General features: G+C 42.8%; 1 protein-coding gene across 8 annotated transcripts in view; it reads left to right on the top strand.

The window, feature by feature from the left end:
* ULK4 (unc-51 like kinase 4) overlaps positions 1-13,771 on the top strand; it is a 440,534-nt gene that overhangs the window by 340,432 nt on the left and 86,331 nt on the right. For 7 of the 8 annotated variants that reach the window (XM_050937890.1, XM_050937889.1, XM_050937888.1 and 4 more), the window contains 2 exons: positions 8,298-8,464; positions 13,610-13,708. In XM_050937890.1, coding sequence (XP_050793847.1) covers positions 8,298-8,464; positions 13,610-13,708 — 266 coding nt within the window. Of the gene's footprint in view, positions 1-8,297; positions 8,465-13,609; positions 13,709-13,771 lie in introns of those variants that run through there. The other variant, XR_007772329.1, reaches the window with a different exon arrangement.

The following is a 13,771-nucleotide window of genomic DNA, read 5'->3' as shown; positions in this document are numbered from 1 at the left end:
TATAAACAGTGGTGTCAGCCTGTGAAAAGCTGAATCATTCATGGACATGTGATTTGCACAGGTGGCTACAAACTCCATCTTGTTGCTGTGATTTTGCACAGAAGAACAAAGGGGTTTTCACCTACAAGAGAGAGAACATAAGTAGCCCTGGAAGCCCCTCCACTTTGTTTTCAGCTGGCTCAAGAGATGACCTCTCCACCCCAAAATGATGCCTAAAAGAAACTGGAACAAAGGTCTGTAACTTCTGGGATGTGAGTGATTGCTGGACCCAGGCCATAAGCCACAACGTTGGTCTGAAAAGGTTTGGGCCCAGACTAGGAAGGAGTCTAGTCTGTGAAAGAAGCTTATTGGGACATCTCTGAGGATGAGATTTACCTATATTCAGTCTCCTACTCTATTAGGCTTAGACTTGTGTGTTTTGTTTTATTTTGCTTGGTAACTTACTTTGTTCTGTCTTTTATTACTTGGAATCATTTAAATCCTACTTTTTATATTTAATAAAATCACTTTTGCTTATTAATTAATCCAGAGTAAGTAATTAATATCTGGGGGAGCAAACAGCTGTGCATATGCTCTCTCTATCAGTGTTATACAGGGCGGACAATTTAAGTTTACCCTGTATAAGCTTTACAAAGTAAAACAGATTTATTTGGGGTTTGGATCCCATTGTGAGCTGGGTGTCTGGAGCTGTAGACAGGAACACTTCTTAAGCTATTTTCAGTTAAGGCTGCAGCTTTGGGGGCATGGTGTAGACTCTGGGTCTGTGTCACAGCAGGCTTGCTCAACAAAGCAGGGTTCTGGAGGCCCAAACTGGCAGAGAAAACGGGCTCAGAGGTAGGCTCAGCACATCAGGTGACAGTCCCAAGGGGATCTCTGTGACCGAACCCATCACAGTATTGTCCGATGCTTTTAGGAAATAGTGTGCCTCCTGTGTTCACTGATTAAATACAAGTGGGTTATCGCTTCCTGCTATGAACCCTTGGTGTAAATTAATAAATACTCTGAGTTTCTAAAAAGAACTTTGTGATGTGCAGAGATATAGGCAACAAAATTAGAGTGCAAACAAACTGCAGATGGACTGGGTGAAGGGCGAGGGAGATTAGGTTTTGGGCAATAAAAAAGAAAAAATGATTATAAGGAATAATGCATGTACGCACTTACCCACGCACCGTTCTTCATCATTAGTGGGCTCATCTGTGCTCACCTAGTGGGACTGCCTTGACTCCAGTGAAGTTTCAACCAGCTCCTGACATGGTTTGAGTCTCCCAACATGTTGCCACACCTCCTCTTACTATTCACAGTGGGGGCCTCCACCTTGGGCTCCTGTGAAGTGTCCACAGTCAAATTTGGGGGAGGGGGTCACTGCCAAGTATGGCATACAGTTCATTGTAAAAGCAGTCAGTCTGCAGAGCTGCACCAGATTTCTTGTTGCCCTCCCTCACCTTTCGGTAGCAGTGGCAAAGAGTCTTTGTGTTCACGCAACAGTGCTGCTTGATCCTGTCACTCCCCAGTTTCAGCATTCCCTGTGTAATCTGTACATAGATGTCAATATTTTAATAGCTGTTCCATAGCCATGCTTTCTCAGTCCCCTCTCTGCACAGGTTGAGGAGATCCGAGACTTCTTGCCTGCTCCAGGGAAGAGTCCATCTAGGAGTTTCTGGTCTCTGTGACCCCTGGGCAGTGGAGTTCAAAATTATTACTGGAGCAGACACTGTTGCAGGGACAAGAGTACTGTGAGACAGCTGTTGGAGGACTGTTAGGGTGAGACACAGTGTCTACGCTCGCACCCCATTGATCTAAGTAGGTTGACTGTGGTTCTTCATCGCTTGGGGAGGAGGTGTCACTGTCACAGTGTGCTTATGTTAGCAGGAAACAAATTTTGGTGTAGACAACACACACAATTAGGTCAATGCAAGTCAACTTAGGTCAGCTGGAGATGGCTCACAGAAGCTCTTTGTTAAAATACTCTTTGTCCTCCTTCTGGTCTTGTCCATTTGCCACAGCAGGAAAACTGAAATGGAAACAGATACGTTGTACTCTAGCAGCTCACATGTGGAACAGAGAAAGTGAAGAGGAGTGCCAGTGGCAGAAGAGGACAGGGCTGCGTAGGCCAGGGCCACCTCCAGGCACCATCTGAGCACGCAGGTGCTTGGGGCAGCCAAGGGGAAGGGGCGGCACATCTGGATCTTTGGCAGGCGGATCCCTCGGTCCCTCTCGGAGGGAAGGACCGGCCACCAAATTGTTGCCTAAGAAGAACGTGGCATGGTGGAGCAGCCACCGATCGCGATCGCCGCTTTTTTTTTTTTTTTCCTCCGCCGCTTGGGGTGGCAAAAACTCTGGAGCCGGCCCTGGCGTAGACCACCAGTAAGGAAAGGGGAGAGAAGCTGAGGGAGACAGTGAGTGTTGCCACCTGTACAGCCATGCTGCAGAAAGCTCCTACTTTGGGCTGCAATAAGATGAAACAGCAGCAAAAGTGGGGGTCTCTTTGGATCCCTGCTCTCCAGGCTTGAGTGTGGATGTGGCAGCAGGAAGCACATGTGGAAGAACCTGCCTGGGCATCTCAGCTAAAAATCATGAGGAGACATGCCATCTTGGAACTGAGGGTACATGGTCAGTATGACAGGGTGCTGGGCAAGAACTGCTGACTCAGCCCTCTGTCACACCAGCTCCCATTTAAGGGAAGTAAATTTGAGCTGGCTAGAGAAAACCTGCATCTAATTGGTGAATGGGAGATAGCTGAGAGCCCAGTTAGCCTGGGACTGTATAAAAGGCTGGGAGGGACAAAGCCAGGGGGAGGAGCAAGGGAGTGGAAGCAGTGATAGCTCTTCCCTCCTGGGCGCAGACACTCGAACCTAAGCTGTGTATGGTGAAAAGGTGATGGGAGCACAACCTGTAAATAAATGGCACCAGGGGTTACTGAACCCCAGGGTCTCCAAGTGACTTTCTCAGCATAGCAGGGGTGGGAGCCAAGAGGGCCCTGCAGTGCCGTGCTACAGTCAAGATGTACTAATGGCCATATTGACTATAAGAAATTTTGCCAGAGTCCCATGTACATTTTGAGTTTTGATAGTATTTGCTCATTTCTGGGATGTGCATGCCTCTTAGGCGTGAGATAGAACCCTCTGAAAATCAGAGATTATTGGGGCCCTGCTCATGCTTCCTTGCAAATCCACTCATTTGGTGTCCATTTATTTAAGAAGCTACAGCCCAAACTCTACACCAGTTCCTTTCTGACCACTTTAGCAGTGTGGAAACAGAACTCTCTTCTTTTCCCTTTCTCACAGATACTCTGTGGTGATTCCAAGATGTGCTTGACACTGCTCAGGATGTGGAGTACAAAGGTGCACCCCTCAATCCTGAGGCTGTCTGTTAACTACTATAAAGTAGAGCACCATGAGGGCATCGTGCTCAAGGGGGCACCTCCAGAGCAAGGGTGTTCTTCCTCCCCCCACTGCTCTGCTGCCATCTGCAGCAGCTGCTCCTCCTACTCCCCTGAACCTGCTGCCTTGGAGCTGTCCCTCTCCAGGCTGCTCAGGACCAGGATCCTCCTGTCTGCTGTGCAGAGTGGGGGGCAGGAGGCTGATGTTAGGGTGTTCCCATCCCTCTCCTATGTACCTGGTCTCTGTTGAGCTGGGGTGAGGGACAGGGAGCCTGTCTGTGCTGCTGTCTCTGAGTCAGAGTGGGATCTGCTGGACTCTGATGCTGTCTTAAAAAACGTTCAGGCTGGTGAGTGCTCTTCTTACAGAGACAGCTCACTGACACACTCACTCCCCACAACATACAAACTCCATAAGAACTGCAACTAAGGGTGCTGGAGATGCTGCCGCACCCTCTGGCTTGAAGTGGATTCCATTATATAGAGGGTTTACAGTTTTGTTCAATGGCTCTCAGCACCCCCACTATACAAAATGTTCCAGCACATCTGACACACTCTCCCTATCTCACACACTCCCCCAACACACACACAGTCTCTCTCACACTCTCTCTCTCTCTCTGTCTCTCTCTCTCTCTCTCTCTCTCTCTCTCTCTCTCTCTCTCTGTCCTCCTGGGGGAATTCTGCACCAAAAAATTAAAAATTCTGTGCACAATATTTTAAAATTCTGCATATTTTATTTGTCAAAATAACACAATACAGTAATTCCTCACTTAATGTCGTCCTGGTTAACGTTGTTTCATTGTTACATCGCTGATCTGCTTGAGAACGTACTCATTTAAAGTTGCACAATGTTTGCTTATAACGTTGTTTGGCTGTGGGGGCTTGGAACCAGGGTGGGCCGGCAGTTCCCATATCAGCTCCCCTCCACCACCCCCAGCACCTCCTGCCCGCCAGCAGCGCCATAGATCAGCAACTCCCCCTCCCTCCTTGTGCCTCCCGCCCAAAGCAATCAGCTGTTTTGCAGTGTTCAGGAGACTCGGGGGGGGGGCGGGGGGGAGGAGGGAGGAGTGATGATGCGGCGCGCAGCCTCCCCATCCCTCCCCGCACCTCCTGCCCCGCAGCAATCAGCTGTTTTGCAGCATTCAGGAAGCTGGGGGGTAGGAGCGAGGCGCGGTGTGCTCGGGGGTGGAGAAGGGACGGGAAGAGATGGGAAGGGGGTGGTGCCTTAGAGGAAGGGGTGAAGTGGGGGCAGGCCTGGAGCAGAGCCAGGAGTTAAGCACCCTTGGGCACTTTGGAAAGAACAGCAAGAGGAGCAGCTGGATGATCCACCCTCTTTCACCCTCTGACTCCACCACCTCAACCAAGCTTCACATCATCATTGCTGAGTACAGTATTAAATTGTTTATATACATATACAATATAAGTTTTAAACAATGTCTTTTGTCCGGTGAAAAAAAATTCCCTGGAACCTAACACACACGCGCGCGCACACACACACACACACACACACACACTTACATAAATTCTTATGGGGAAATTAGATTCGCTTAACATTTTTTTGCTTAAAGTTGCATTTTTCAAGAACATAACTACAGTGTTAAGTGAGGAGTTACAGTGTAATCACACTGGTTTCAATTATTTTCGCAATTTATTTAAACCACAATACAATGGATGGAGAATGGGAGTGGGGAGCATTGGAGGAAATCCTCAAACCCTCCCCCCATCTCACAGTAATGTAGCTAAGTTTGACCCTTTATTTCTAGTTATTAGTCAACAAATTTATGCAGTGTCTCTGTGTCTCACTCTCACTCTCACATGCTTGATCATTTTCATCTCTACCGGCTGTTCCAGGCATCCGAACCAACATGCCTGTGCCGCTGGGGAGTGGCGCATGACTGCTCTTGCGGCTTCCCTGTCAGAAGTCGTTTTTCTGCAGGGAAACACAGAAATCTGTCTGGGACATGAATTCTGCACATGCGCAGTTATGCTGAATTCCCCCAGGAGGAACACTCACACACACTACCCCAACACACACACACACTGTCTGTCTCACACACACACACACACACTCACCGTCTCACACACTCCCCTAACATACACACACATACTCCCCCCACAACACACACTTCCCCCCAACATCCAAAAATATTTAAATTATTTTTAACAGCGCGATTAAAACCGCAATTAATCGTGGCTATTTTTTTTAATCTTGCAATTAATTTTTTTTAATCATTTAACAGCCCTACTTTATATGTAAACCTGGCACTGAGTGTTTGAATCTGCAAGGGGGCACATATATGACTCTAGCAGTCACTGTCTCCCAGAGGTTTCTGACTGTAAATCTGTACCAATAATCTACTTGAAGAACCAGTCACTTATAAGTAGCTTTCCTCTCTCTGCTCCACTTGGTATATCCTGAATTATGGAATAAGTTCTTGGACAAAATGTGCTGAAGCACAACAGGAACATGAGGGGAGGAATCCTCAACCTCAACATAACAATTATATTAATTTCTAACTGATTAATTATATGGATATTTCAAAACCTCTCACCAATGAAGTTGGCCTGCAAATTGACATTTCTTGGTATCTATCTTGGTTACTTATGTGGCTCTGTTACTGTAGTGTCTGAGAGCATCCCCACTTTTTAATGCATTTGTCATCGCATCACCCCTTGGAGGTACAAATAGGGAATTGGGGGATAGAGAATAAGGGCCAGATTGTCAAAGGTCTTTAGAGCACAGAATTAAATCTAGGTCTCCTAAAACTCCCTAAATGCTGGACATGGGCCTGCAGCATCCTTTGTGTGAATGATTTGACCCTTCTGGATTTCTGTTGTGTGTGAACCCAATACCAGCATCTCATTATGCCCACTACACATCACTTCCACGTTGCAAGACAGAGAGCCACTTCACTAGCCTCTGGCACAGCCATTTAGGGTGCCTACTCATTTCCATTAGTTCTACACTAGTGCATCAAAAATGCCTCTCTTTCTTTCTTTCTTTCTTTCTTTCTTTTCTTTCCATTGTTCCATCAAATACTGCAGTGCATCACCATAGTAACTGAGTGCTTTTTATGGAAAATTGATAGCAATAGCAAAGGCCTTAGTGGACTTTGTGGAATCCCTGTCATTTTATACTGTTTGGGGGTAAAACTCTGGGGTAGGGCTACTGTTTGTTTATTTGTTTTTAATTGTATTAATTTATTGTTTATTGCAGTTTTTTTGCAGTTAGTTTGTTTCAGAAGTTGATTGGTTAGTTGATTATATTGTGTGTTTTTGTTTGCCCTTTTATGGGTGGAACAAAATATACTTCCACAAAAGTATACTTCCAAAGTATACAAAAACTTGGCTGACGAGGTATGATGTGGCCTATTTTAAAACTTTATTATAGTCATCAGTTTTCTTCTCTTTCCCTCTCTCTTTCAATTTTTAATATACCTAAAATGATTATACTACTTTATAAATTCAGCTTTTTTTCTTTTTGAATGAAAGCTGTTTTACTCATCAGCCAAATTCAGAAATCTAGGATATTTTTCTGCGCTCATAAAAAATAATTTGGTTTCATATAATTCCTTTCATATTCAAGATTGTATCCCAAACCATTTCATCAAATTAAGAGAGAGATATCCTTTCTGTCATGGTCACCTACCCTGTGCAGTGCAGTGACCAAATACAATAGTTATTATGCATTCAACAATAGCTCACAAAGCCATGAGCATATAAATTTCTTCTATTAAAAGAGAAAATATGAAGAAATATTCTCTGAAGAGAGGACAATAGAGATTGTCCTCTATTCTCTTTCAGTGATGCTATAAAATGTTTAACTCCTATCCTGGACAGCCACCAGAAAATTAGGAAAAGGACCTAAGATTAGCACCTCATATAAAGAGTCACACCTCTAACAGTACAGTATCTCCATACTAATTTACTGCAGCATTCGCACATGAACCCAAGTTTCAACCTGGATGAAATTCCATTACCACCTTAAAGATGACCCTGTCGGTAAACATAATTGTGTTCATCAGCTAGGAATAAAATATCTTTTTTTATGAAACTTTAATTTAAAAGAAATTAATTGGAAAGTTGATAGATAATTAACTCTGTCTCATTTTATTTGAAGGTGGCTAGGATTCTGAATTGATTTGTTTATTTTAAATTGATTAGTATGGCTGTTTGTTTTTTCTGACACCTACATTGATTTGTGGTTAATGCAAGCCAGATGAAGTGGTATTTTGATTAGCAACATTAAATTCCAAAGGAGCAGAAAGAAAATGTCAAAACAAAAAAGGCATTTTCAAGGAGAGTCCTACTAGTGTTAGTCAAACAAATATTGACAAAGTTTTCCAGAGTAATATTCAATATTTCTCTTGATTATAAAAGTTTTGCTATACCAAATATAGTTTACCTTAAGCCTGGTATTGTTCCCTTTTACAAATCACAACATTGTGGGGAGCAAATGGGATTAGCAGTTTGCCAGGGACTTTGGGTTCCATTCTCAGCTCTGCTAGTAAGTCACTGTATGACCTTAGGCAAGTCACTTAATTCTGTTAACCACTAGGAAGGGCTCTGTAAACAATAGCTGTCCGTCGACTATATATTCCAGCATATTATGCATCGCTTTAAAGTAACTAGTAAGTGTTTATATAGTGGGTACTGTATGACTTTCAAAGCATTTATAATGGTTGATTTTAACAGTTTAGGCACCAGTCTTGCAAGCTGCTCCACGTGGACAGAACTCAATTAAAATCTTATATTTTAAATTATTAATTATAAAAGTGGAGGGAGAAAAGAAGAGCATTTGATGAAAATTCAGTATATGAAATTCTTACTTTCTGGTGAGGTATTATTCTTTATATACAGCTACCTTCCAAATTGATGTTCTTTTCTGATACCATGTGTTTTTGTTTTTCTGTCTGGTTAGGACTGGTCCATCACATCTGTAATCTCTTAATAGAAACTGCAGCTCTGTATTTAGAAGTGGATAATAAAAGCAACATCAAGACAGCTAATGGACTGTTGCTGTCCTTACTTGACATTTTGCATTGCATGCTGATATATACAGCGAACGTTATCCGCATGACTTTACAGGTATGGAATCTATTTTCTTGTAGAGTGAGGCCATTGTAAAAAAAATTTAGCCTCTTTCCTGTTTCCTCAGTACTAAATTTCTTACTTAAAAAATGAATAAAATTAGTTTGCTGTGTTTTTGTAGACATGTTAGTCCCAGGATACCAGAGTCACAAGGTATGTGAGGTAAATACCTTTTATTGGACTAACTTCTGCTGGTGCAAGGGAAGTACAGAGCTCTTCTTCAGGTACGGAGAAGAAAACTAGCATTCAGGTTAAATACAAGATGGGCAGATTGTTAAGCACAAGAGGTTCAGACACCTGTAAGAGATCACCTCTCCAATCTTAGGACAATGGAGGAATAGTAGGCAGCAAGCATGTTACATGTTAAGAATGGCCATGCTGGGTCAGACCAGTGATTCCTCTAGCCCAGTACCTTGTCTCTGACAGTGGCCAGTGCCAAATGCTTCCCAGGGAATGAATAGATAAGGATAAATTTGAGTGATCTGCTTTCTATCATCCAGTCCCAGCTTCTGGCAGTTGGAGGCTTAGGGATACCCAGAGCATGGGGTTACATCCCTGACCATCTTGACTAATAGTCATTGTTGTAGCTATCCTCCATGAATTTATCTAAATTCTTTTTTGAGCCTGTAGCAGGGTGGACTCCTGCTCCGGGAGAGAAGGGGTTAAAACAGCCCTGGCAAGGGGCCGTAGCTGGAGCCAGAAGCCTGGGCTGATGACAGGAGTGGCTGCAGCTGGGGGCCACGCCCCAAACTGAGCCACAGGGTCTAATAAGAAGGCCAGGGAGCCAGAAGCAGAAAAGGGTCTCTCTTTGACAGGGAGGGAGATACAGGCCTGGCTGCTCGGGGACTCACCCAGGGGACCTAAAGGAAGGCAGGGCTGGGGAGAAAGCCTTAGGGGCTGAGAAGCCCTAGGCCAGCAACTCCCCAGGCTGCAGGGCCTAATTCTAGGCCTGCAAGGTACTGGGCTTGCAGAGGGGCACCCGGAGGGTGGCTAAAGGCAGCCAGGCCAAAACCCCTTTGCCTATGATGAGTGGCTGATACTGCAGTCTGCCCCAGGGCGTGGGGGCTAGACAATGACTGGGCAGTACCCAATACTGAGGCAAAGTGGGGATAGTGGGGTGGGGTTCCCCTGGGAAAGGGGAGACTCAGTTAAAGGGGCACCGAGGTCCAGGGAGGGGCCAGCAGAGGACAGGTCGATCACCGGCCTGCAGAGGGAGCTCCGTAGCTGGAATCAAGCTAATTCCGTGAAGCAACCAGCAGGAGGCGCTGCGGGGGTGAGTCTGCACATTTACAGAGCCACTTTTTTTTTGGCCTTCACAACATCCCCTGGCAACGAGTTCCATAGGTTGACTGTGCATTGTGTGAAGAAGTACTTCTTTTTGTTTTTGTTTTAAACCTGTGATCTATTCATTTCATTGGATGACACCTCGTTCCTGTGTTACATGAAGAAATAAATAACACTTCACTTATCAGAGGGCACTGTTAGCTTTCTCCACATCATTCATGATTTTAGAGACCTGTATCGTATCCCCCCAGGCATGAGAGGAGGGATTGGATGGGGCGGCAGGGGCAGGGAAGGAGAGTGGATGGGGCAGGAGTCTCGGGGGGTGTGGTGTCAAGGAACGTGGGGGGTTGGATGGGGCAGGAGTCCTGGGAGAGAGCCACGACCCCCTTGAGGGGTGAGGAGGAGGGAACTGGTTGTTAATTTTTTGGCAGCTCACCACTGCCCTCTACAACATACCTTTCAAGATCCATGGGTCCTACACATCTCGTCCAGTGCATCAGATGTCCCAACAACTGTTGGTGAAACAGAAGTTGGTCCAATAAATTATATTGCTTTACCCACCATGTTCATGTTCTCTGTGTGTATACATATATCTTCCTACTGTATTTTCCACTGCATGCATCCAATGAAGTAGATTTTAGCCCATGAAAGCTTATGCTCAAATAAATCTGTTAGTCTCTAAGGTGCCACAAGTACTCCTGTTCTTTTTACCGACCTTGTGTGTGTCAATAAAATTAGAACAGATTGTTGTGGGGGAAGGGGTAGAATCAAGTGTTTTCTGTTGGATATGTCTAAGTTCTTTTTTTGGTTATATTTTACTCCTTTGGATTACTGGAGAAACAGTTGTGATGGTAGTAGGCACTTTATGTAAACTCTTGTGAAAACAAAGCATTTTTCTCCCATGATATAGAACATATAATGAGGACAAAATACGGATCCTATGTTGGGTGATAGTAGGTTGGAACTGCAAGCTTTTTAATAAGCCAGTTGTTTATTCAGCAGTTCAGTATAGTTTGAAGTACTGTACATTGTATAATTTTGTACATGATTTTAAAGCATCTCTTTGAACCACCCCACGCCCAAAATATATTTCTCTGTTGAAATGCACATCAACCATTATTTATTATTTACCTTTCTGGTTTTGTGCTACAAGACAAACATCCCAGTGGGTGCTATCAGCCTCTCAGTACAAAAGAAGACTTTTCAGAACAGTAATATGATTCCCTACAGCAGATGATTTGATCCTGATCAGGATTCTACAGGCAAAAAGTGCTAACAGACACTTGTTCTCATTTAACAGAAAACTTCTGAAACCAATATGTTTTCCTTTTATATTTGTATTCATAGCCAAAACAATTCATTTACAAGTGGATTTTTTGTTCCCATCTTTTAATTACATCTTTGTTTGCCAACCTGTTCTCCATATGATCAGATCCCAATATGCAAATCAGTAATTCAGAACCACTAATATTAAATCACTCATTTAGTGTCTGATCTAATGCTGACTGAAGTCAATGGGAAGACCTGCATTCACGTCAATGGGCTTTGGATTAAGTCGTTGTACGTATCATAGGGCTACCTCCTTAATAAGTATGCTCCGTCATATGGTGTTAGCTAGCTGAAGTCAGTGTCATACAGTATGCTAACAACACAGATCCTTGTTGATTTTTTTGCTTTGGTGCACTCCATAAATAGCTTAATTTGACATTTTTTCATTGATATTTCAAAACATTTCCTCCCTAGTGCATTAGGGATATTAAAATATATGATGTCATGTAAGTCAATAGTGACTCACTACTGAGGTGTTGATATGTGCACTTTACAGAAAGTTACTAATATTTGAAATGAGTGGATGACCATACAATGTCTCTGCTTGTGCAAGTGCACTGACAAAGATATTTACCTTCCTCCTGCAGCCCAGATCCCTTTTTGCTGTGACTAAATACAAGCTTAATAGCAAAAAGGGCAGTGTCAGAGATCCTCTCTGCTCCATCTAGAAGACTTACCCTTCTTGTATTTCATTTTTAAAAGGATTACTCAAAGGGATTGCATTTTGTGCTTTTAAAAGATATTTAAAACCTCTGATTCTTTTACCCAAACTCGGTTGTTCCTATGATTTCCTTGTAATAAGATGATCTGATTGATGTCCTCAATTAGTTGACAGAAAGTGACTTCTGTATCTAGACTAATTGCGCTGCGCATCTTGTTCTCCTGTCTTGACTAGTATACTTCCCACCCCCAATCTTGAGGAGGATAGAGAATCTTACTGTACTGAGTGTTCTGAGAAGGTGGGTGGGGGAGCCAAAAGGAGAGAGGCCGGTTGTTTTGTGTTTCAGACACATTGTTTCGTACAATTAAAGAAGTCCTGCTGCATTTTAAAAGAATTTAATGGGTGTGAAGTGAGTGCTAAAAATCTGCCTTTCTGTTCATGCAAATTTACATAATCAGTTATACTATCAACCAGGCATATCCTGCCTGCTTCTTTTTTGAAATATTTGGCAGAAAGATAGTCAAGATTTTCTAATAGCTTTGTCTTTCTTGAATTTCTGTGTTACTGTAATCTAGTGCATCTGGTAAAAGTAATAATACTTTGCACTTCTGTGATGGCGTCCATCCAAGGATCTCAAAGCACATTACAAATAATGCCTACTGATTCCTGTGGAAAACCTTTTGATTGTACCTTTTGTCGTACAAAAGCAAGGGATTTCATGTAAATCAGAGCAAAATCCCTTTCTCATGTAAATGGCCAGAGCAAGGTCAGGGAGAGGGGAAATATGTAAAGTATATAGTGTTTCTTCAGGGTATTTTTCCTAAGGGATCAGATATTTTTGAAAGTGTTCTTAAAAAATGAGTGTTCCCTGACTGAGCACAATTTGAATAGGAAGTATGTTATTAGAACTCCATATAAGCATCTAGGAGAAGAGAGGATTTGTTACATAGTCTGGTAAAATAAAGAGAAATGCAACTGAAATCTATACACTTAGGTCCAAATTCTGCCCTCATTTACATGCATCAGCCATTATTGACTGAGTCTAAGGCTTAAATTCTTAAGATTGGTAGCCAATGACTAGTTGGCAGTCTGGAGAACTTATTTTGGGTACCAGAAATCTGATTTTCTTAATTTTCTCCAATGCTTCTACAGAAAAATCTGCCTCTGTCTTTTAAAGGACCAAGCTTCTATGTTTAGTGCTGTCAGAGGACTATTGACCATTTCCCTGTGGAATCTTATTCATCAGGCATTTTCTAAAAGTAGTAAAGCACCTGAAGTTCAAATTCCACTACATCATTCCACTTTGGAAATTCAAGTCAGGAGGGCGGGAGTGGAAGTCTTAACTTTTGAATCATCTTGATTTTCTTGTTTTTAATTGTACTTAAAATCATCTCATAAAATTGAGGGTGATCTTCGGAGACTTTCAGTGAACTATTATACATTAAAATAAAGAAGTCAAATATTTGTGTAGAGAGAATATATACAAAAACCATAAATTGTAGACAGACATATTTTATTTTTTAGCTAGCTTGTAGATAGACATTATTATATTATGAGTTCATGGAGATATATATATTATACATACAGTAGGTATGTATCTTTCTGAAGAAATGTCACATAGGTCAGCATATTAAATCAGTTTAGAGTGGATATGACAGCATAAGTCCCTTTTGCTTTGTGCTTATTGTTACAGACACAATCAGACTATAACTTCTTATAGAGATCTCCGAATACTTAACGAGGAAAGGGAGTATAAGAACACCTCCTTCGAACTTCCATTCAAATTTGTATCGCCTAATGGACCTTATTTGTTTCTCAAAGCTGAGCCCTCACCAAGACTTCTTTTTATTTTTCCTTGTCTCATTAAGGCACAGAAATCTGGCACAGGAGGGGACACCCAGGCTGCTGAAGACCTTCTCCTTAGCAATAAACCCCTGACAGACCTGATTAGCCTGCTTATTCAGCTGGTAAGAACTTGCTTGTTTGTAAGTCTTTTGGAATGTTGCTAAAGTTGAAATTACTCCTCTAGT

This window comes from Gopherus flavomarginatus, chromosome 2 (genome assembly GCF_025201925.1).
Source record: "Gopherus flavomarginatus isolate rGopFla2 chromosome 2, rGopFla2.mat.asm, whole genome shotgun sequence".
Taxonomy (NCBI): domain Eukaryota; kingdom Metazoa; phylum Chordata; order Testudines; family Testudinidae; genus Gopherus; species Gopherus flavomarginatus.
The sequence above is the reverse complement of the archived record's forward strand: the minus strand, read 5'-3'. Positions and strand labels throughout refer to the sequence as shown.